At 39.9% G+C, this 24,760-nt stretch overlaps 1 protein-coding gene across 1 annotated transcript in view; it reads right to left on the bottom strand.

The window, feature by feature from the left end:
* Positions 1-2,241: 2,241 nt before the first annotated feature.
* PTPRO (protein tyrosine phosphatase receptor type O) overlaps positions 2,242-24,760 on the bottom strand; it is a 256,869-nt gene continuing 234,350 nt past the window's right edge. The window contains exons 20-27 of the mRNA XM_032159717.2: positions 21,517-21,607; positions 20,376-20,452; positions 19,662-19,796; positions 18,705-18,827; positions 13,475-13,629; positions 10,965-11,100; positions 5,510-5,630; positions 2,242-4,481 (exon numbers count right to left, since the gene is read on the bottom strand). Coding sequence (XP_032015608.1) covers positions 5,526-5,630; positions 10,965-11,100; positions 13,475-13,629; positions 18,705-18,827; positions 19,662-19,796; positions 20,376-20,452; positions 21,517-21,607 — 822 coding nt within the window. The 3' untranslated portion in view covers positions 2,242-4,481; positions 5,510-5,525. The remainder of the gene's footprint in view (positions 4,482-5,509; positions 5,631-10,964; positions 11,101-13,474; positions 13,630-18,704; positions 18,828-19,661; positions 19,797-20,375; positions 20,453-21,516; positions 21,608-24,760) is intronic.

The following is a 24,760-nucleotide window of genomic DNA, read 5'->3' as shown; positions in this document are numbered from 1 at the left end:
TGGCTGGTGGGTATGTCCAGAAGATATATTGATGAAGTTTTGGAAGATATAAATAAAAATGTTGAAAAAGACTTGACTAAGGCTTTCTTGAACATTCCAACAACAGTATTCAAAGAGATTATATAGCCTATTTTTAAAAGCCTTCATATTTGTGCTTACCATAGGGCCTAGCATATTGCAAGTGGTCAAGAAATCTTAGATGGGCCGGGCGTGGTGGCTCACGCCTGTAATCCCAGCACTTTGGGAGGCCGAGGCGGGTGGATCACGAGGTCAGGAGATCGAGACCATCCTGACTAACACGGTGAAACCCCGCCTCTACTAAAAATGCAAAAAAATTAGCCGGGCGCAGTGGCGGGTGCCTGTAGTCCCAGCTATTCCGGAGGCTGAGGCAGGAGAATGGCGTGAACCCTGGGAGGTGGAGCTTGCAGTGAGCCGAGATTGTGCCACTGCACTCCAGCCTGGGTAACAAAGCGAGACTCCATCTCAAAAAAAAAAAAAAAAGAAACCTTGGATTGATTGATTCCTACAATACAATTAGATAAACATACATTTGTTGACTGAGTGATTCAATAAATGACTTCCTTTACTCCAGATTTAGCCCCAGTTTTCCCAGGTTTTGTTATCATAACCTGTTATTTCTCCACATTTCCAGTGGTTCTAGTGACCATGTCTGGACAGCCTTCAGTCTGTTCATGACCCTCCTGTAATGCAACTCCCAGAGCTAAACGTTATACTCCATCTTCAATCCAGTGACCCACCAGGAAAAGGCCTTGTGATAATCACCAGATAAAACTAAAAGCAAAAAATCTTACTGTTCTGGAAGGCCAGGGGTCAGAGATGTCACAGCTGAAATTTCCTTCAAATGGTTCCAAATGAGGCTATTAAAAATCAGGGGTAGAAGTCTGCAGGTTTTGCATGTTATATTTTGTTGCTTTATAACCCCTTTGGCCAAAGTGAATGTTATAATCAGTGATGGGCATGGCTCTCGGACTTCATCCCTGTGCCAAGTACCAGACTAGAGATCTGTGAGCTAGGAAGTGAGCCAGCTATTTGAAGCACATTACATCAGACATTTCCTGAGGTGTAAAGGAAGGCCTCCTTGCTAGAAAGCAGGGAGAATTTTGGCTCTTAGAGGTTGGACTCAGTAACTTTAACTCCTTGGCTAAGGGCCAATCATCTAGCAAGCAGCTATCGAGTAGCCTGCAAAAAATTCAAATCCAAAGCACCTGATCCTGCTTTGTCTGTTGACACCACAGCCTCCTTTGAGAGCTGTGTCACCTTTTTGGGAGTAAGAACAGCTTTTAGGAAAGGAGAGACATTATAAAATCTGACATTAAAAAAAAAAGTAGTAACTTTTCTAGTTTTACATTTTGGAGGCAATGTTGTCTTTACAGTGGGAAATTGTAGACCCTGAATTAAAATGCTTTTCCAAAAAATGCTATCATCCATCACTCTTTTCTTTTCAAGTTAAACAAAATCATCAGATGAAGTAATGGATATACTGGTGTCAACTATTACATTTATTAATTAGATCCTAATGGTAGTTTCTCAATTAACTTCATAAATTATCTTTTGCAGCCAAGGAATTTGATCTCAATAGCCCTCAAGGCCTGGCGTGGTGGCTTACACCTGTAATTCCAGCACTTTGGGAGGCCGAGGTGGGGGGCGGGTCACCTGAGGTCAGGAGTTTGAGACTAGCCAGGCCAACATGGTGAAACCTCATTTCTACTAAAAATACAAAAAATTCGCTGGGCATGGTGGCACGCACCTGTAATCCCAGCTACTCAGGAGGCTGAGGCAGGAGAATCGCTTGAACTCGGGAGGTGGAGGTTGCAGTGAGCCAAGATCACGCCATTGCATCATTACACCCCAGCCTGGGCAACAGAGAGAGAGACTCTGTCTCAAAAAAAAAACAAATAGCACTCGAAGTGAAATGTTTTGTAATGCTCAAGTTTTTAGATCTTTTTGTGTGCCATACAGGCTATTATGAACACATGCACTAAGGCCCCTGTGTTCTTTTGGAACAAAGCATTACTCAAATGAATTTTAAAAACCCTAATTAATAATACAGAGGCTCTGGAAGCCTCCCTTCTGAATGCTTAAATTTGGGTCGTGGTGTGGAAACAGAACTGGTTAGAGCAGCCTTAGGGAACACACGTGAGAGAACAAGACACAAAGCACCTGTGGGTCAATCATCATATCTGATACTTCTTATACCTGTTACAAGATATGGAGTTATGATTAGGTCACTCTTCAGTTTATTAACTGAGACCTAGGAGAGATAATTCCAAAGTTATTATCAGGATTAATCAAGTCTTTTCATAGGCTGATGTGTTTTCCATCATAAACTCTACAAACTGAGGAGCAACAGTGTTCCAGAGAACAGTGTGACCTTCCTGTAGTTTTGACTCTGAGCCTTCAGTCCCTTCAGTCTAAACTCTGGATACTTCCTCTTTCCTTTTGGGAAAATTGGTCTGGCACTATTTGATCCCTACGTTGAAGGGGTGCTCAAGAAAAACATAAAATATTTATGAAGTGCTTTGTTTCATGGGAAGCAATGTTCCAGGCTGCAAAACTTGTGTATGCTCTGAGCAGCAGTGTTGGAAATGTATTTCAGCTTACCATACATTGCATCAGCTCTTCCAAGGTTGCACATTTCACTCCTGACTGTCCATGTGTGAAAATCTAAGAATGTCACACATCCCTTTGCCACCTTTCATTAACCATGTTTGTTCCTGAGAATGGTGCGATATATTATTAAAATGTCCAAAAAGGGAAATAAAGGAGTGGGGGGTGAGAAGAAGAGGAGGAGGTGGTAGCAGGGAGGTGAGTAGGAACTGACAATCCCTGAGGAGCCCAAGCTGTTAACCTGCAGGGTATGGGCATCCTCTGCCATTCACCCTGCAAGGTGAAACTGAGACTCACTGGCCAGATCTTGCAAGAAACTCTGCCAAGGTCTGCCATGGCCAAGCCTTCTCAGTGACAAGAGACGGTGGGGTGCAGAGCTGTTCATTTGGCATCTTTCACCAACACTAAGGTCACTGATAAAATATTAAGCTGATCTTATAACTGTGGCTTCATGAAGATGATCAGGGATGGAGGGAAGCCAGGGAAGGGGCAGTGTCAGGTGTATGAAGAGGAGCAAAGCCTCCTGGAAGCACACACACGGAAGCTCACAATAGCCACAGTTGCCACAGGGAAGCAGCCAGCTTGTGTTTACTTTCAACTCAAAGTGTTTTCTGTTGTATATCCATGTCATCACCTCTTATTTATCAGGAAGTGACACAAAGTAACAGGCTTCACAATGCCATCAATGTCATTTTGACAGCATTCATGTCACAATACACAATCATGTACTGTAATTATACAAAATCCAAAGAATAAAATGTTACTAGTTACACTCGTTAAAATGAAACTGACAACCAAAAGAATAACAAAACAAAAAGAAATCTCTGTCAGAATCCATAGAGACATTTGACAATATTACAAAAAATATGTAGTCAAATAATTGTCCCAGCATGCTGCAGTTCATTGCCATAACTTCATAAATTCCCAGCTCTTTGGGGGAAAGAAAGTGCGTTTTCACAGCCTATATAGTTCTTAAAGAAATAGCTCTCACATGTATGCAGGTCAACAGAACACGGAATGCAAAGTCTAGGCACCAAGATTGCTCAGACAGCAACAGAGTTTAAAGAGTCCGACTTGACACTCTTCTGAACCAGATGTGGCTTCTTGAGAAAGAACTTGGACAGTAGCATTAGTCCAAAAGGGCCAAGGAAGAAACACCAACTGTTAATAAGGAAGAAAACCGTCAAGAACTAGAACAGTTAAGACAATTTTTTTTCTACTCTACTTTGAATTATAGCTTGAATAGGAAAAGATTACACAGTTGATCTGTGGGTAGAACCCCTCTCTTCCCTGACCAACCTCCCCAATCCAGATCCCGTAACGTTGGAGTACAGATAGTGCTGGCTCAATTTCTTTGAAGTAGAATGACCATTTCTTCATGTGTGGCCATGCCTCCTTTTAATAATGAGGTATAATCTGATGCTAACAATGCCTGTTCCTTCCTGGGTTATGGGGCTGATGAATGGTGTAGGCAGAAAACAATTCAACTTTCTGATAAGAATCACACACACACAAAAATTATTGCACTTAAAAACAAACACTTAAAAAACTCAGCCCAACCAGCAAAGGGCCAACTAAACTCTTCGGAAGTGCTATACTTCCTGCCCTTTGCAGAGCGTCTTGACCTTCCTGGTGTTCTGTTGAATTTGGTCCATTATTAAATGTCCCGAAGTGAAAGAGTCCAAAAAGACACTGTAGGCTCTTTAAGGCTAAGTCTTCCCGGTGCTTCTGTGAGATAAATTATCTCCTTGGCCACATATTACAAAGCAGGGCCTCTGTTTAGAAAAATGACTATCAGGGCCCCCTAAAACAATCTGGAAGCAAGGGAGGATGGGTGCACATCATGTCCTCTCCTGTGAATGAGACAGAGAAAGACAGTAAGCAGCCTGGTGTCACAGCAACCTTCTCCTGCTCCACCACTGCTCTCACTATGCTCAGTCTCACAACCCATGCAGGTGTGGGTTGATCTGTGCATCTTTCTCTGTGTGCTGCCTCCTTTCTGTGGGTCTGAATGTCTTTCCCTCTCCCAGCAAATTTGTTTCTCTCTGTCTTTATTTTTTATCCTTCCTGCTCCATTTTGCGCTCTGTCTCTCTTGATGGATGTAGAGGTGCAGTGCTAATCCTATCCTGCTCACTGGTCCATATGCTTCCCAGACTTTCATGATTCTCCCATCATGTACCACTGTCATCTCCCTACCCTGTCATTGGCTCCTCTTCCCCCAGTATAGTCAGACACTCTACAGTCTGTTTACTGAACTAAATGGGCAGATTACTGTTACCTCAACCAAGATTACTTACACCTCCAAAATCTGATCTCCTAGTCAAAATTGGAGTACAGGACGTTGAATATGTTACAAGTGTCTTCATGAAGCTCTCAAGTAAGGGCTCACATAATGGGTGAGACCAAGGTATTTTCAGACTCTGCTATCCTGAGACTCTATTGTCACTGTTGTTTTTGGTTTTAGGAGTGTCCAATCCAGCTCATGTCTTTTTGTAACCCCGTATACAGCCCTTGTAATCAATAAAATATTTGCACAAGATATCTAGATAGATTTGGATGGTAGTATCCTGATATTACAGGCACAGATCCAATAACAGAATAATTTAGGGTTCTGAGTAGAGGGAATGGAGGCAAAGTCATCATGATGTGCAGAAGCTCCTGTTTGTTGCCAACACCAACCAAGGTGCATTGAAACTCAAAGATCTGCTACAGTACTTGTTTCTCCCTGTGACCACCCATGTGAGGCCAGGAGCTGGGAAGAAATACTCATGTGAAGTCAGAGTCAATACAAATGGCTACTGCTGTCTTTTGTCCCATCCTTCACGTCCCCCTCTAATAGTTCTAAGACCGAGCACTCGTGGCGAGCTCTTCTCCACTTACTGCTCCGGATTCTGAACTAGGACTTGCTAACATTCTCGTATATGACATCACTGATGCAGAACTGCTGCTTCTTCTTCATCCACATCAGTTGCACACACTGATGGATAAAAATGTACTGCTCCTGGAACAAAAGACAAAAACAGGTCTCAGAGTAGACATGTGCAAAGATATAATATTTTATACTATGACAGTTTTAATGATCAAGATCTGGTGTTAAAGGAAACCATTTTCATTATTTACAGAGACACAGTTTTATAACTAGAAAATCCAAGAGAATCAACTGTACAAGTATTTTGATTAATAACAGAGCTTAGAACATCATGGCTTTTTTTAAAACAGTGGAATTTTTTCCCCCTAACTTTATTGCAGTATAATAAAAATTGTATACATTTAAGGTGTACAATGTGATGACTTGATATACATATATATTATGAAATGATTACCACAATCAAGCTAGTTAACACATTCATCACCCCAGATTATATATATGTTTATATATATGTGTGTGTATATACATATATGTATATATATTTGTGTGTATGTGTGTGTGTGGTGAGAACACTTAAGATCTACTTTCCTAGCAAATTTCAAGTATACAATATGGTATTATGAGCCATGTTCACCATGCTGTACATTAAATCATTATTAATGCTAAAGGAAATGAATATTCAATCAAATCATGGGGCTATTTTGAAAAAAAAAAAAAAAAAAGGATATCCCCTTATCATACACCAAAGCAAATTCCAGGTAATTTAATAAATTGTCTTTAAAAATATAGAGGAAAATATTGGTTAATTTCTCTCTGATTACTTTAGGAAAGGAATTTCTAAAATTAAGAGCAATAGAATAAATTACAAAGAAAAATCTTGATCTACTATATATTTAAAAAAGTTAAAAAGAATAAAACATAGGGTAAACCAGAAACTGAGAAAGAAAAATATTTTCTAGAATTATGACAGAATATTGATACCTTTATTTTTGTGATAAAGTCATTCAAATCAGTAAGATATACAAATAGACAAATAAGTAAAGGACATCAACCACTAGGCCAAATATTCCCTGGAAGTTAGAAACGAGGCATTTATTCCTAATGCCTAGCACTTAGCTGTGCTTATTAAATGATTTTTGAAGTTAACTGAGGAAATATTAAAATTTGCCAAAAATAGTCAAGTAATACAAAGTACATTGAAATAATTACTTTCTATCTGTGTAGTGGACAAAGCTAGAAGGAAAATAATAATATTTAATGATGACAAGTTTGTTGAGGCAGTCCATTTTACCTATTGTTTGTGGAGGTAGAATTAATAAAGTGCTAATAAATGTTGTGGACACAGATAATAGTAAAAAGTGAGAAATAATCCAATTTAATGTTCTATAAAAAGGAGATTCGTTTAAGTATGCAATAGTGTATCTATAATGAAACATTAGTCTGTCCTTGAAATGAGATTTACAGGGTTGTAGGTAATTTTTGATACTATACATAGTAAAATCCTAAATGAGAAACTACAACGTAAATAGAATGTAAAGTAACACACATATATACATACATATAATATGCACACAATCACGTAAAAGTTATACTTGAATGAAAGCCAAGATGAAATCACTAAAATATATCTTTCTGCTAAGAAGTAAGGGTAATTTCACAGTGTTCCTCCTTTTTCTTTGTTTCCCAGAGTTTCTCTATAAGTAATACCACTAGAAATAACATTTAAATGAGATCTGGTCAAAATATTCATAGGATTTTAAGAAGCTTCCTGTGTAACAACTTCATACAAAAAACAAAATTAATATTTCAAACATCACTGGGTTGATACCTCAGCCTAACCTGTATTTTTCAACACGGTTTGGAGAAAATATATTCCCTTTTGTGGTGATGGTATTCTATCAGTGGCTGAGCTACTCCTTGTGGTCATCACACATGGACACCTAATCCATTGTTTCTGGTTTTATGTCAACACAGGGAATAGATAAGACCAGAGATTGCCTGGACATTCAATCTGCATGTGCTTAGTGGCTACATTTTGTATCAAAACAAAAAACAACCAAACAAAAAGACCACAAGAAAAGTAAATAAAGACTGTTTATGGAGGGACTTGTCCTTGAAAGTCCCGACATCCAAACTGCAGATCAGGAGGATGGGCTGCTCAAAGCAAAGCCCCAGCTGATCTCCAGGTAAGGATATTAGAAGAAAACCAAACAAAATATTTGATAAAAATAGAAGAGAGGAGAACATCATTCATAAGTAGCACTTCACAGTTTCAAAGCACTTATCTAGGTTATATTATTTCCCATCATGTCTACTTTACAAAAATTAGTGAAAGTTATCATTCATATTTTACAGAAGAGAAATGGGAGCCTTGAGAGGTGATGTGACTTGTGCAGCAGTAAAGTGGAGATTCAGGCTCCCCCCAGGGTCTGGCATTCTTTCTAAATACGCCTCTACCTGCGTGAAGAAGTCTATAAAGTGTGTCTGGGCAGGTGAGGAAGAGGAAGAGGGCAGGTCACAGTGCAGTCCAGGCAGCATGTTGCACCTGGAGACATGGCTCATCCTATCAGCTACTTCTGCAATTTTTTGGGTGAGGTGGAATGGTGGAGTCAAGGCAATGTAGAGAAGGCTGGAAAATTAGATACCAGTGATGGGAGGAAATATGGTCTATGTGGGTTGATTACATGCATAAAAACAGAGCTCAACTGGAGAATCATTTCATTCTCTTGAAAATCATTAGTGTCAAAGGAGTACTCTAGGATGATACATGTGAAAAGAATAAGCTTTTTTTACTTTGTTATTTCCTTGTTAACTTTTGTAACCTGGCGGCAGAATTTGAATGTGAATGGGCTTAAGGAGAATCTTAGGCAGATCAATCTGTATTCAAAATACGGGATGAACCATGGTGAGCAGAGGAACAAGGAAAAAATAAAGGTAAATGAACAAGATGTTCTAGACATAAGTTAAAAAAAAAAGACACAGATAAATAACTGGAACTGGAAAACATCCACCATGAAGTCCTTAGGGAATCAAGGGTCAAGCTAGAAAAGTCGGAAAAAGTAAGTAACCCGGGGGACCTCTGCCCCCTTTGCTGACTTTGAATTCCCCACGAGAGTTCAGGGAAGGGCTACTGCACTTTATTTTTTTTTAATTATTTCATAATTAATTTTAATTAATTATTTTATGGTTTTTTTTTTTTTTTTGAGACAGAGTCTCGCTGTGTCACCAGACTGGAGTGCAGTGGCACGATCTTGGCTCACTGCAAGCTCCGCCTTCCAGGTTCAAGTGATTCTCCTGCCTCAGCCTCCCGAGTAGCTGGGACTGTAGTAGGCATGTGCTACCACGCCCAGATAATTTTTGTATTTTTAGTAGAGACGGGGTTTCACTATGTTGGCCAGGATGGGGATACTGTACTTTAAAAAGGCTGTGTCCGAGGAGATATCAACATAAAATGCTGGCATAAACAAATGAAACAACCAAAATTTAGGGTAAAACATTTAGGGAGAAAACAAAACGTTTTCTTGGCTTTGCAGAAAGCAACATGGTGGCTGCTTGATAACCACCCAAAGAAAGATAATGACCCTAAAAATGGGATGGAGGATGTGTCATGTGAAAGAGATTAAGAATCTGTAGTTGGAGAAAAGTCAAAAGCAAACAGGCCATAATTAAAACCTACGAAGTTTTTTGTTGTTTTGAGATGGAGTCTCACTCTGTCGCCCAGGCTGGAGTGCAGTGGCACCATGTCAGCTCATTGCAACCTCTGTCTCCTGGGTTCAAGCAATTCTCCTGCCTCAGCCTCCCGAGTAGCTGGGATTACAGGTGCCCACCACCAGGCCAGGCTAATTTTTTAAATATTTTTAGTAGAAACGGTGTTTCACCATGTTGGCCAGGCTGGTCTCCAACTTCTGACCTCAGGTGATCCGCACGCCTCAGCCTCTCAAAATGCTGGGATTACAGCTGTGAGCCTCTGCACCTGGCCCCAAAATCTATGAAGTTTTAAAATGTATGAATTAAGTAAATTGAGGAGACAATTCATTAAATACAAAATACTTAAGGTGTGGCTCTTTGAAGCTTGGTGATTCATATACATAACGGGGAGTTTTAATCACATATCAGGGTGCGAATTTATGGAAGTAAAAGCCAAAAATATGGACTGATTAATAAAGCACTGTTTACTCACCAGATAGTGGACTCCTCTGGGAAACCAGACATTTTAAACTTATGATTAAAAAGTGATATCGATGTCCCCACCACACTAAATTACTAGGCAGCATGATTGAAACCAAGTGAGGAAACCAATTGGATTTGCTTCCTAATTATCAATGAGAGGTCTGAATATTAACGACGATAACTCTTTCCCAAGTGGTATGATCCTGCTGTAGTTCAGAAATGAATGTATTGAAACAGCCTTGCCAAAAATTGGTCAGACAAGAATGGGGAGGTAGGAGGAAAGAAAAGTAAAAGGAGTGGGAAAGCAGAAACAGCTGAGACGGCCGCCATTACTCTAGGCTTTTGAAGTGATACTGACATCTAGTGGTGCTGGGTAGGAAAAGCATGAGGAAGACCAAAGCATTTAAAAAATATCCTGATAACAGGTCGGGCCAGGTTGTGTTCTACCCAAGTGTTTCACCCACACACACTCTTTGAGAAAAAGGATTATTGTAAGACTGAAGCTAAGAAGTCGCGAGTATGGCTGGCTGATGAGGCTTATGAACAAGCTGTTGTACTTGGGTTTTTGCGCCCACAGAGGTACACACCCACGGCTGCTCTGAGGCAGGCGGTGCTGTCTGCCGGCGTTGCCTTGGGTTGCCGCTCCAGACTAAGTGCATCCTCAGGCTTTCAGGGAGGGAGGACTCGGGAGAAGAGGAGGAAGACGGAGCACGTAACGCTGTTGGATATTTCAGGGGATGCTTCCATGTTGTTAAAATAATAAATCTTCATCATTGAGATGAAGGGAACTGGCAATGCTGGTAGGTTGGGGACTGGGAATCTTTAAAATCATAAAAGGAACAGAAAGCTCAAATCCAACTTCTAATCATCATCAAAAGTGAATTGGGATAGAGTCACACGGAGGATAAACTAATGACAAATGTATTGAATCAAATCCAACATTTCAAATATAAATCAAATTGCACCAGTTCTACAGTCTCTATTTGGTGGCATTTACCCAGCATGGCTGTTATCTGCAATTGACTCTGAGTCTGTTCAAAGAGGTTTTACTCTTACAAATCTACCCATGCACTCTGAATTATGATGCCAATAAAAGTATAATCACTACAGGTCAAATGGATTTCTGGAGGCTAGTGTCTGTTTCTTTTATGCCTCAAAGCAGTTTGAACATACACAATAAGAAAATGGGAAAGATACAAAGAAGTTTGAGAGAATTGTTTTGAAGTGTATCATTGAATAATGGTAAGTTTTTCAGTCCAGGGAAAATTTAAAAATACATATAGATTATGTTCCTACCTCTGTCTGTACCATAGACATCCGGTATGACCTCATTTCTGACACCAGCCCTAAGATGTCGACAAACTCATGATCCCGAATGTGCTGCAAGAGCCTGTCCAGGGCAATGAATGTTCCCGTCCGTCCCACTCCAGCACTGCAAAAGAATGTTCCAATGGCACATTATTCAGATGGCGCTTCTTTTTTTTTCTCTTTTTTTTTTTTTTTTTGAGATGGAGTCTTGCTGTGTTGCCCAGGCTGGAGTGCAATGGCATGATCTCGGCTCACTGCAACCTCTGCCTCTCAGGTTCAGGTGATTCTCCTGCCTCAGCCTCCTGAGTAGCTGGGATTACAGGCATGCGCCACCATTCCTGGCTAATTTTTGTATTTTTAGTAGAGATGGACTTTTGCCATGTTGGCCAGGCTGGTCTTGAACTTCTGACCTCAGGTCATCTTCCCACCTCGGCCTCCCAAAGTGCTGGGATTAGAGGCCTGAGCCACCGCGGCTGGCCCAGATGGTGCTACTTTACTGTTCAAATAAAACTGATGATTTCTAAAAAACTACTAATAGTGCCCTTGTGGAAAAAAGACTAAGCTCCTGACAGTATTTTCCACTTAACTGATTTTTAAGTATGCAGTTGTGGTTGGTGTTCCTTCTAATGTCACATTTCTGACTATCATGGCTACCTTCCTGAGAGAGGTTTGCACTGCACTGGCCACACCCTTTTTTGGGGTCTCTGCTTCTGCAGAAAAATAGGGATTCCATGCTGAGTACTCTCGGGAACTGATTTCTGCATTCAGAGAGCTGATACACATAAACAATACCCTGTCTTTCGAACAGCATCAGAGTTAAGCCCTCAGACCAGCTCAAAAGTCCAGTTGAGATGTCCATACCCTAACTCTAGCTCTAGGACCACAGAGATTTGTGTATCTTCAACTCCAAGTTCAGTTCACCACCCCAGACCTGCCTTACAGCACGCCTGCACTTTTAGTGGGTCCTGGGCCTGCTTCTATCTCACAGATGCCTTAAAATCAGATGAAAAATTTGGACCCAGTCTCATCCAGTCCCCCAATCCCAGTGCTCAGGGCACAGGTGGAAGTGGACTGACATGCGCTGGCCAACTGCCCATCACAGTCCCTAGTTTTATGTGTTGAAGTCAGCCCTTTTTTTCCTCCAATCTTCAATAAAGAGCCAAATGACTCTAAGCTTTGAATTACTGTGAAATGATGGGAAAAGAGAAATTTCAGGCCAATATATATGGAAAGTTTGCTAGAAAAATCCCACTCTATAAACCTTGAGTTTAAGTTTGCTTTTTCTACTAGACAACTCTTCCGTCCCAGGATTTCTCAGATAAAATGATCTGCCATTGGGTGAGCACCTGTAAAATCACATCCAGAACTGCACTTACTATCTTCCATGAAAGGAATCTGTGAGTTTGACCCCAGAGTTGAAGAGCTTCATTTTCTGCTCTTGAAAAGAACCATTTTGAGAACAGATAATCTTATCTGCTAAAGCACATCTTTTAACCTATGAATGCCTACAGTGGATTGACAGCAACAATATCTGCCTTAAACAGAAACTTAGTAGCTTATGAAGCATTTTCCTTTCCAGGGAGACACACACTCCACACAAACACGCATGAATGCACACACATACATCCTCATTCTAGCCATTCTAATTCACAAGGGCCATGGCAGTAGGTCTGCGATTGTAGATTTATTTGCTTAGGTTGGCATGGCTGCCAATGCTTCCCTTCACATCTTCATCCCACTGCCATCTCTCACATGCCATTGGAGCACGTTTAGGTCCCCTATTCTTTTGAGGTTGCATAAGGATTTTACAGCAATATTGTGTGACAGAGATAGATTTTGATGGAGTTCATATAGTAAGAAGAACAAATTAAATTTAATGATAACTGTTCCTGTTGGGAATTAGTGTGGACCTTGATTTTTTTTATATCCTGTATCCCTTTTCATTCTACTGTCTGAAAATTTAAGAGACAATGCCGAAGAGGAACCACAGCAAATATGTTTATCTTCATAAGCTGAATATTTTCATTTTTCTTTGCCTTTTCTAGTTTTTATGCCTATTTATATTATGTCAAGCTGTGATCAGCTTTCTATAATTTGACCTTGTATTTGTTCATGTTGTAACTACTCAGAATCCTTGATGGAGTAGGATAATATCACATATTAAGGGCATGATCCTTGCAGATTGGCATGCCTGGATTTGAATACTAACTCCTCCACGTTCTAGCTGCATGAACTTGTGTGAATCCCTTAACATCTCTACCCTTCTCTATTTTTTTCATTAAAAAATTGGAGTAATAACATCTATTTTATAGGGTATAGATACAGGAAAGCCAGAATAAATATTGTATATAGCGAGACATCAATTAATCATAGTTTAAAAAACATCAGAATTTATTTAATTTTCAACTAAATCTGATAAGGGCTTATGGAATGGTGAGCTATTCCTCTTACAAAACCAACTCCTAATATTTAATAGAAAATGCAGTTGATGAGGTTACCTGCAGTGAATGATCATGGGACCTTTGCTCTTGGTAGCTTGCTGTCGGACCATGTGTACAAACTGCAGGATACTTTCTGCAGCATTTGCTGTGGGCACACCATGATCAGGCCATGCAGTGTAGTTAAAATGCATCACATCCTGTGTCTCGTCAGCCTTTAGAGAAAAAAGCCAAAAACAAGCATTAATTTTTCAGTTCACTGTTAGGATGACCCAGGACTCCACTAGTTAATCATGCAAAAAGGTAGAACCATGTTCCACTCCTGATCAGTACACTTTCCTTTCCAGCTTTGAGCACCATATCTGGCATAAAATAGGTATTGAAAAAAAACACGCTAATTGTATAAAGCTTCAAATAGTAGGATAAGTAGGCTAATCTGTACCTGTGGACAAAACTTAAGCAGATTAGGGTTTGCATCCTGGCTCTGTCATTTAGAAGCTGCATCAGTTTTGGCTAATGAATTAAACACTGTAGAAAGTGCTGTTGGTGCCTGGGACACACTTTTCCCAGTTGCTGCTAACAGCACAGCAGTACCCTTCTCTTGATAGTTGCCTTCTACTGCACAGAGCTGCCTCGATAGAAAATGCCTAAGAGGTTGCGTTCTTCTGCTGAGAGCAGCTCACAGCTAATGATTGTCTAATTGTGGGGTGCAAAAATCCAGCCTTTTTCAGAGTGAGACAATACCATGGTGCTATTCATGCCCCAGCACTGCCTGTGGGATCCGGCACAGGTGAGACTTCAGCTGAATGCTCTATAGGGCTTCTTCTCTGTCAGTCTGCTTCCCTTGCTTCCTTATGGGCTTTCCCTAGGAATGCACTTTCATAAAATCACTTATATGAGAATCCTTGTCTTGGGCTTTGATACTAGAGGACCTGACTCACTGAGCTTCAGTTTTCTCATATCTAAAAATGGCCTAATGATACTTGTAACAAGAGTTGTTGTGTGAATTAAGTGTAATCATGTGTGTGATATTACTACTTACTAGTACCTCATTACTATCACTCACTGTCATCCAGCTCCGTGCAATTGTATGGTTGATTCTGGGAGTCCCTAGTAAGTGAGTATAACTTGTATATTTACCTATTCCTATTAACCCGTACATCAAATATATTGTTGTTCTCTCTGAACTGAGTACATATTAACTAGAATGTGTATCTTTCCAGATCAACTCTTTTGAGTCCCAACTAATTTGTAAGAGTTATATATTCTCCACCTGTTATCAACCGTCAGAAATATCCCAAACCCAGGCTTCATAAAGGTCTGATTCATCCCTCATTCCTCAAACTTGTGAAGAGCCTAGAATTCACTCAGAGGATGGAATACTATATCATAAGTGGGAAGGAAGGAAGCTTGGCCTCGCTGTCAGTTTTGAGCTAAAATTGAAGTTCAGGTATTAAAAGAGAAATGAATTTCAAAGAGTCAGTGGTCTTGGGCAGAAAATAAATGTATAAAGACAATTCATAAATAAAATGTATAAATAAATATGTAAGATTTGTTTAAATATACATAAGTTATCACCTCCCCTACACCCATTGTACCCTTGGCACCTAATATATCCCCAGCAGCGTGCAGTGCCTCCCTACTATGTTCAAGGGCTCTGGCTTAGACACACGGAACATGAAGTCTACAAAGACACTGGCTACCTTCCCTGCTCTCTTCAGGAAGTATGTTGAGAAACTATCTTGGGCATAATGAATTGTGCAGAATAATTTACTTATTCAACATCATGAGGATTTAAGAATACTCAAGCCACCAGATAACTTTAGTTGCCAGGAAAGTTCAGGAAAATGCTTGCCCTGTTCAAATGCTGATCATAATTTGCATAACACGTGTACATTGTAGCCAATATATATATTCCAGTACGGTTGAAGTGAAAATGTATTCAGTTAAAAAGTGCAAGGTGATTTAATATCAGGAAATCATTAAATTGTAGTTAGTTTCTCCACAGCTACAAGGCAGGGGTCCTGGAACTGGGGTCAGCCTTGTGAGCTGAATAGCAAGGCACAAAGTCCCTGGCAACAAACACGTTTTTGATGATCTTTAGTCTCCAGCCCTCACTCAGTTCATGCCAAGTTTCAAGTAGTAGAAAGTGACAAGTTGTGTTTTATGGTCATTTTTCTCTTTTCTTGTTAAAGGAGAAAACTCTTCTGGTTTTATCTTACTTAGCTATTCCTAAATTTCTCTTACCTTGAGTTCCTTATTTATGTAATTGTATCTTTTTATAATTGGAAAGTTTCCACACATCAATATGGAATGGACAAAGACGGGCATAAACAAAAAATGAAACAAATTGAAAAATATATTAATTAGCACAGCACAATGTTCTTTGGGCAACTTAGCCGTCATTGTAGGAGCTTAACATTTAGATTCATTATGCTTATGGCCAAAAGGGGGCACTCTGGTACCAGATGCTTGTAACAAGTAAATCCCTTACAAGCAAATACTACTGTTCAATGTTTTATTCCTATTTTTCAAGTCCTTCACATGATTGTCATTGAAAGATAGGTCATCACTTAAGACCAAGGACAAGAAGCATAGTACTGACTATGCAATAATCTATGTGACTCTTCTTTGTCAACAGAATAGGCCATGGAACAGAACCTATTTTGTGCTCTGAAATTTTTTCTCCTACGTGCAAACCTAGGGACAGATTTGTACCGTATTTGGTTATCAGTTTGCACTGGCTTTTCAACTGAAATGTCTAAGAACAAAAAACAGAGTTCAAATGGCATTCGGATTGACAAATATTTTCTCTGATGGAAAGCCTATTGATGCTTTACAAGTGCCTTATTATTTTTGAAATAACTCATTCATTCACTGATTTATTCGTTCCACAGGGATACAGCACTTGCTTCTAAAACTCACAGTATACTGGGGAAGCAGATACAAAAAGCGAGAATTGTAACTATCTATGGTGTGCTGTGATAAAGCAGCTTACTTGAGACTCTGTCCCAGCGAAGGAATGGGCTAATGGTGTCCAAGCCCAGAGAAGACTCCACAAAGGAGGTGACATTTAAGCTGAAACTCTGCATTTGAGTAAAAACTTGCTTAACAAGGAAGCAATGTGAATTTTAAACGACTGAAACAACACGAAACACACTCTGTTAGAGTCATACGGGGATTTGCCTAAATTCTCCTGGTCATAAAACACATTGTTAACTGCCAGTTAACAAGTGGCAGTTAACAATGGCTAAGAAGTGATTTATCTCCTGTAGATATCACTAAGTAGGTAGTATCAAGTTCTAACGTTGTATTGATATGGGCAATCTTTGTTTCCATTGCCTATTTTAAGGGTCAGCAAACATTTTCTGCAAAGAGACAGTAAATATTTTAGTTTTTGCAGATCATATAGTTTTGGTTGCAGCTACTCAAGCTTAATGTAGCACAAAAGCAGTCATAGAAAATTCATAAACAATGCAGGATGTGTTCTAATAAAATGTTATATATGGACATTGAAATTTGAATTTCACATAATTTACATATAGCATTTCACATAAAATACTATTTTTCTTGTTGATTTTTTTTTTTTTTTTTTGGTGGAGACAAAGTCTTGCTCTTGTTGCCCAGGATGAAGTGTAGTGGCACAATCTTGGCTCACTGCAACCTCCACCCACTGGGCTCAAGCGATTCCCCCACCTCAGCCTCTTGAGTAGCTGGGACTACAGGTGTGTGCCATTACACCCAGCTAATTTTTGTATTTTTAGTCAGATGGGATCTCCCTGTGTTGCTCAGGCAATCTTGAAATCCTGGGCTTCAGTGATCTGCTCGCCTCAGCCTCTCAAAGTGCTGGGATTACAGGCGTGAACCACCATGCTCAGATGTTTTTTTTCAACCATTAAAAAATGTAAAAACCATTCTTAGCTCATGGGCTTTATCCAACAGGCAGTGGGTAAATTTGGTCCACAGGCTACAGTTTGCTATTGCCTTAACTATTAGAAAGGATTGTTTCTAAGTAGGGAAGAACATCTCAGTGAGAACTTTCCTATTCAATTTTGTCTTCATAGAGAGCATGTTCAAGTGGAGAAGACTATTAATAGTAAAAACTGTATATTCTATAGGCTGAGGTCAATGGCATGACTTCGATTGATGTTAGCACCTAAGCCTGGCACAGAAATATTTAGCGTTTGCTCAGAGACTTGTCAGCAGAAAGGTGGCAGGCCTTGTGAGAAAAAGACATTTTTTTTTTGGATGTGTTATCAATCAGAAATCAATAGCCCTTCAAGAGAGATAGGGAATTATGATTAAGACCTAGAAGTACCTTACAAATAATGAAAACCAAACCAGAACAAAATAAGAAAAAAAAACAACAAACAAAATTCAAACTACTAAATCAGGATTTAATTATTTAATTTAAAATGAAAGTGTGCCTTATATACCCTAATTATATTCATATATGATTAATATAAGTAATGAGAACACTTCTGTCCTCAGTGATGCCTGATAAGAAATGATTAATAGTGTCTTCTATGATCCTGAGCTAATTTGAGATGAACTAGTGCAGACTTTTTACTGCATCTTCTCAGCCTCTCCAGACCGACTGTATCATCCACACCATCACTGATGGAATGGGAAACAATGACACTGCGAGTGGATTTTTCCTCTTGAAGGAAGCAGCATTGCAAAGCTCAAAGTGCTCGTTGGGTTGGTCTCCCAGCACTTGCCCGGCGGTGGTGGTGTAGGTGTCTGTTGGGAATGGGCCCCCTAAATCTGGCCATAAACTGGCCCCAAATCTGGTCATAAACTGGCCCGAAAACTGGCCATAAACAAAATCTCTGCAGCCCTGTGACATGCTCGTGTTGGCCTTGATGCCAAGGTTGTCGGTTTGCTGGAATGAGGGCAAGGAACACCTGGCCCTCCCAGGGCAGAAAACCGCTTAAGGCGTTTAAACCACAAACAATAGCATGAGCAACCTATACCTTGAGGACAAGTTCATGCTGCAGATAACTAGCCAGATCCATTCCTTTATTTCCCATAAGGAATACTTTTAGTTAATCTATAATCTATAGAAATAATGCTTATCACTGGCTTGCTGTCAATTAATATGTGGGTAAATCTCTGTTTGAGGCTCTCGGCTCTTAAAGCTGTGAGACCCCTGATTTCCCACTCCACACTCGATATTTGTGTGTGTCTGTAATTCCTCTAGTGCCGCTGGGTTAGGGTCTCCCCGACCAAACTGGTCTTGGCAGGTGTCAGCACAGGGACAGTACCTGCTCTCTGCTTCGTGACTTACATAGTTGATCCGGAAGTGTCTACAGGCCCAGTCATCCTGCTCTTCCTCTGAAATCATCTCCACAGTGATGTCTCCGTAGGCTATAGGTTCTTCTGTGAATGGCCAGTAATGGTCACATTTCACCTGGAGCAAGGACAAAACAATTTTTTAAAAAAACAGGCTAGGAAAGAAATTAAGTGTGCTCACTTAGGGAAAACAAAGGTATTCACCTCTAAAGAATTAGGACCGTGGTGAAGATGAAACATAAAGCAAATACAACCGTTTCTGCTACATAGTGTGAATTCTTATCACAAGACTTGGGTCATTCTTATCATATCTAATTAAAACGGAGTTGAGGGATCAGGGGACAAAGCACTCAGAACACCCCAGCTACTCGGGAGGCTGAGGCAGGCGGATCGCTTGAACCCGGGAGGCAGAGGTTTGCAGTGAGCTGAGATCGCGCCACTGCACCCCAGCCCGGGCGACAGAGCGAGACTCCGTCTCAAAAAACAAAAGCACTCAGAACGCATAACATTGTTCCAGGAATATAATTCTCTGTAAGCCCCGGTTGCTGAAACTGCCTTTAGTAACTTGAAACTAGTGTTATCTAATAGCAACTGAAACAACCAGCTGCGACTCTGAGACTAGTTTTACCCACCACCATCCATTCACCAATCAGAGCTTGCCAGCTCCCCAAGACTTTACTAGTGCTAATGAAGTTTCCTGGAAAACAATGTGCAATATTTCTCCTTTTTAGAAGACTTCCAACCTTCTCTTTTTTCCTTTGGACACTGCAAAGACCACCGGGTCTGTGCGTTTACCCCCAAATTCTAATTCTTGCTGCCAGAATACAATGTTTTAAATTTAGCGATTTGTCTCTATGTTTTATTTGACTTTGAAAACAACAAGCATTTCATCAACGGCAGTGGCTGGGGCAGGTTTTTCTACTAAGTGGGAGCAGCTTCAGTAAGTACGTACCCTTCTTTTCTCATTACACTGAGTGAGCATAACAATAATCTGAGACTTTTGTTGCAGGACCATCTTCCAGAAGTCATTTCTGGTTTCAGGCAGTGGCCCCTGGGTGGCAATATACTCCTGGGGTGAGTTGTATCCCTGAAAGATAAGTGACAAAATTATCACCTAACCAGACACTGTCAACACCAAATGCTGCTCCACGCCTATGGGAAAAAAACTGAAAATTTACCGGTGATAAAATTGGCAAAGGATCACACACCTATGTAATGTTTTCTTCTGTTTTAATCAAAGAGGCTATCAGAGTAACTGACCTTAATTAGTCTGTGTGATTGTAAGCATTGTTCTCCAGAAGGCTGTAAAAATCACATCCACACCTTTTTATGACAATAATAACTATCTTTATATTTTAAAAGTGCAGGTGCTAGGGTGGAACCCTTTGAATTTGGTTGCTGAATGTGAAATTTAAGCACAAGAGAGGTGATCTTTAGCCTTTCTACTTTCCCTTTCACTGGTCCTTTATAAAGAAATAGAAACATTATTAATCTATGGACTTTTTCTTTCTATTCTTTATTATGAAACGGAGTAATGCAAACTTTTTAGAATTCAATTGCTGGGTTGGGAATGGCTCTCTTTCAAACTGTTTGACACATGCATGTAGCCCTCCTAGTCTTTCTCTGGCTGGGTTAGCACTGATGCCTGATTTTTTTTTCTACTTACAGGAATATAGTTGGCATTGATGTAGTCTGCACCTTCCTCTTCGTTCATGGAAACTAATCTCACACGGCTGAAGTCATCTGTAGAGAATAAGGAGAATAAAAAATTAAAATTGAGGATGGAAGGAAAAATTATTTTGGCCCTCTCTATCCAATATTAAGTTAAATCAGTCGGTGACAGTGTAGATAGATAACAATTTTTAGCCTGATATTTTAGCCATTGTTCAACTTTGGTTTGTTGTTTAAATAAACAAGTGAATATCTTCCAACCACTATTTTTTTTTCACTACCAGCTCTCCTGTCCTTGAAAGAATTGTTTCTAGGATTGTTTAGGTGTTGTTCAGAGTATTTCAGGAACTACAGTATCTGTGAGATTGGTTGGACAGCTATAGTATATAGCCTAAGCACACGATTTTCATTTCACCTAGAGATGTCCAGAGAGTTCACTACTTTAAGGAGACCTAGAGAAGAGAATGGGTTTCTTTTGTAGGTGGACATTAAATTAAAGAAGTAATTTCTGAACACTACACATACAGATGTGAAGTGTTATTATGATAATATATCTAATTTCATCAAGAAACCATATCAAGAAGAGACTTCTCTTTCTAGAGCTTTTTCAGCCTTTCTCTTCTCACTTTTCCATTCGTGCCTAGCTCCCACAGCGTGTAGCAGAGAGAAAAGTGAAATCTAAACTGGAATGTATTTTAATTGTTTTGTAAGTGCTTTATATTACCTTTTTTTCTTGAATGTTGCTTTTTATTACAAAATGCTAAGCAACTATATAACTTGTCAGAAGTTAGAGAAGGCATTTTAATATACTGCATTGCCTTTCCATTTGCCTCTTTCCATTATCAATGAATTGGCTGAAAATATTTTATGACAGTACAAATGATCCGATCCCTTTAATCTCTAAAGGGCCAAATCGTCGGTCTTTTTGTTCAGATGCAATTCATTTAAAAGCACAATAATTAAATCTTCCTCCATATGATAAGATCTAAAGACATCAAAGCAGAGTGAGATCAATGCAATCTCAGACGTGGCCTTGAGATCTGGACCACAAATGAGTGTGGCCAGAGATTGGTGAAATTGATTAATCTGCAACCCTTAAAAGACATGAGTATGATTGGCACAATTGACGATCTTACATGGTAGGATGTTTGTGTAACGGTTTTTACATCGATTCAGTGGAAGATCTGCAGCAAAGTGTGGGATATCCAGTCCAATCAATTTCAACTCCTGTAAAGGACAGAGAATGGATTTGAGATTTCCATACATGGTGTGAATTGGATTATTGTTCACACTGGTTTATTGCTCACAAGCCCTTTGCTATATGACATTGCAGTAGCTCCCTTTAGAGGCGGAGTGTACTCCTCCACCCCACTATTGTCAACTTGCTTTGGCCAACTTCTCTTGCTTTGGGGACAGACTGATAAGCCACGGGAAAAGGCCTCAGATACAAAAGGAATGGTGGAAACAGATTGAGGCTGAACTTTTGAGCACATGTGGAAGCCGACTAACTGATAGAACTTTAATTGTGTGTTGCCTTCCTGCTGTAAATACTCTAAGTTGATAAGAGAGGTTTAATTGGCTGAACACTGTAAGTGGAAGTTGCCAAAGTTGAATTGCAGCAAAGTGGGAACTGCATGTAAACACAGTATGCTTTGCAGCCTTCGTAATTTAGCCTGTCACTAAGTGGAAAATAAAATATTAAGTTTCCAGTTCAGCAGCTTTAAAGTTATTTTCTTTCCAACCTTATGGAAATTCCACTGGCTTAAATCTTTATGAAGACAAAGTATGGAGTGATGGACCTGAAACCCACATAAATCATTTCTGAATTTTCTTTTGTCAGTTTTGTTTCTAAATATAATTTATCACCCTTTTTTTCTAGGCTATACAGTCATCTGTAGTGGGTTGAATGGCGATCCCCAAAAAGATACGTCTACATCCTAACCCCCAGAACCTGTGAATGTGATCTAACTTGGAGAAGGGTCTTTGCAGTTGTAATTAAGTTAAAGAACATGAGATGAGATCATCCTGGAGAAGAGGAAAAGGCATGTAAAGATGGAGACAGATCAGAGTCACGCAGCTGCAAGCCAAGGAATTGCTGTGGCCAACAGAAGCTGAAAGAGGCAAAGCAAAATTCTTCCCTAGAGCCTTCAGGGGGACTGTGGCCCTGCTGACACCTTGATTTTGGAATTCTGGCTCTGCAATTGTGAGAATAAATTTCTCTTGTTTTAAACCACGACAATTGTGGTAATTTGTTATGGCAGCCATAGGAACTAATACGGTCACCCAAACCCAATAGCAGGCTACGTTTTGTTGGCTGTGTTTGAAGCATACAGGTCTTGGAAAGCAAAGCACAAGCATATACGTTACATTAGTTGGCTTGGGCTGCCATAACAAAGCACCATAGAGTGATAGTTTAAACAGTAGAGATTCATGTCTCACAGTTCTGGAGGCTGGGAAGTCCAAGATCAAGATGGCAACAAGGTAGATTTCATTCTTAGGCATCTTGTCTTGGCTAATCCTGAGACAGTCAGACGGGAGGGGGTCCTTAGAGAAATTCCAACTAGCCTGCTCACAGAGGTGGAGCCTCAGGAAGTTCATCATGTTGCAGTGGGGAAGGAGCCTGGCCTCTCCTCTTCCTGTGTGGAACCTGAGATTCAAGCTGCCGGTGGGAAGTGCTCTAGCAGGGACTCCAGCCTAGTGAGAATCCCTGTTGTTCCTTTTCACCCAATAAAAGCCTGTTTTACTCACCCTCCAAACTACCTATGAACCTAAATTTTCATGGCTGTGGGACGGACAAGAACTGCATCTTTAGCTGAACTAAGGAAAAGTCCTGCAACAATCCTACCATGAAGTCCTCACCCTCATGAGCTTATCTAATCCTAATTACTTAGCAAGGGCTCCATCTCCAAATACCATTGCATTGTTAGGTATTAAACATAGGAATTTTGGGGGACCACAAATATTCAGTCCATAACCTGCAACATCATCTTCTGAGGAGAGCACAATCTGTATTCCGGTCTTAGGGTTTGTAACAATGTCAGCAGGTGACAGTTTGCTTTCAGTGTTTGCTTTGGGATAGGGTGGACATTATGTCTTGAAACCCAAGCGTAACTGTTACTGTTTCTGAATTGCATGATTATAAAAAATCCAACAAGTCATCTTCCAGTAGACATATTCTTTTAGTTGTGAGTGACAAAAACATAGCTCAAACTAGTTTAGACTAAAGGAAAGGGGGTTTATTCAAAGGATACTAAGATTACTAGATTACTTGTCCATAGGGGTGGAAAAAGTGAGGAGGAACAATGTGCCAGTGGTGTTGACAGAAGAGGTTCCATCTATAGCAAGTAAAAGCTACTACCAGAAATCAAAGGTCACCTCTTGTGAACTGCATGGCCAGTTCTGTAGTTTTGTTTTGATCTTTGCAGCCACATGTCTGAACAGAGATGGTGAGGGCCTTTACTAGTATCCTGATCAAACACTAAGCACAGATATTAATAGCAGAATGAGCAATATGTGATATGACTTCTGGGATCTCACATTTCAGCTATAAAGTCTGGTTCTTCAAAATCTTTCCCATGTGAAACGTAAAAAATGAGGAACCTATTTTAATCCCCGGGTCCCAAGACTTTTAAAGGAAAGGTGTATATTTTTATCAGAAGGATAATCAAGGAGATCCTTGGATCTCCAGCCTGCCAGCCTGCCCTTCAGGTTTCAGACTTGCCAGCCTCCATAACCTCAAAAGCCAATACCTTAAAATAGATCCCTCTATATATACGTCACATTTGTTCTATATAAACATCCCATTGGTTTCTCTGGAGAACCCTGACTAATACACATGGGTTGTAAAGCTTCGTTGTAGCCTCATCCCATATTTAACCCATATTTCTCAATCAAACACTTTCGGCCTGGGACAATTCTCCATTGTGTGGGAATGTCCCACTCATTGAAAAACATTAAACGCCCTGTCCCTCTTCCATAAAATACTGTTAGCATCCTCCTCCTAAGCTATTATAACAACCAAAAACATTCCCACATGTTTTCAAATTTCCTCTGGGGGATGACTGGTACTTGTCCAGTTGAGAACCATTGATGTAGTTCAACTCACCCATTTTATACACAAAGAAACTAAGGTGATGAGAAAATGTACTTTTAAAAAAGCAGAACATGATTATTTTTCAATACACAACTTCTGTACAAACTCCAAATAAAACCCCAACGTAAAAAAATGAGAAAAAAATGGTATTTCATTTTCAGCCCTCCACAAAATGTTAACCTCTTTAATCATAAATCAGCTGTTAGAAATCAGTAACAAAATGATGAAGATTATAAGGTACATGAAAATAAAAGAAACAGAGGAAAATGAAATAACATAAATGACTA

This window comes from Hylobates moloch, unplaced genomic scaffold, assembly GCF_009828535.3.
Source record: "Hylobates moloch isolate HMO894 unplaced genomic scaffold, HMol_V3 SCAFFOLD_8, whole genome shotgun sequence".
Classification (NCBI taxonomy): Eukaryota; Metazoa; Chordata; class Mammalia; order Primates; family Hylobatidae; genus Hylobates; species Hylobates moloch.
The sequence above is the reverse complement of the archived record's forward strand: the minus strand, read 5'-3'. Positions and strand labels throughout refer to the sequence as shown.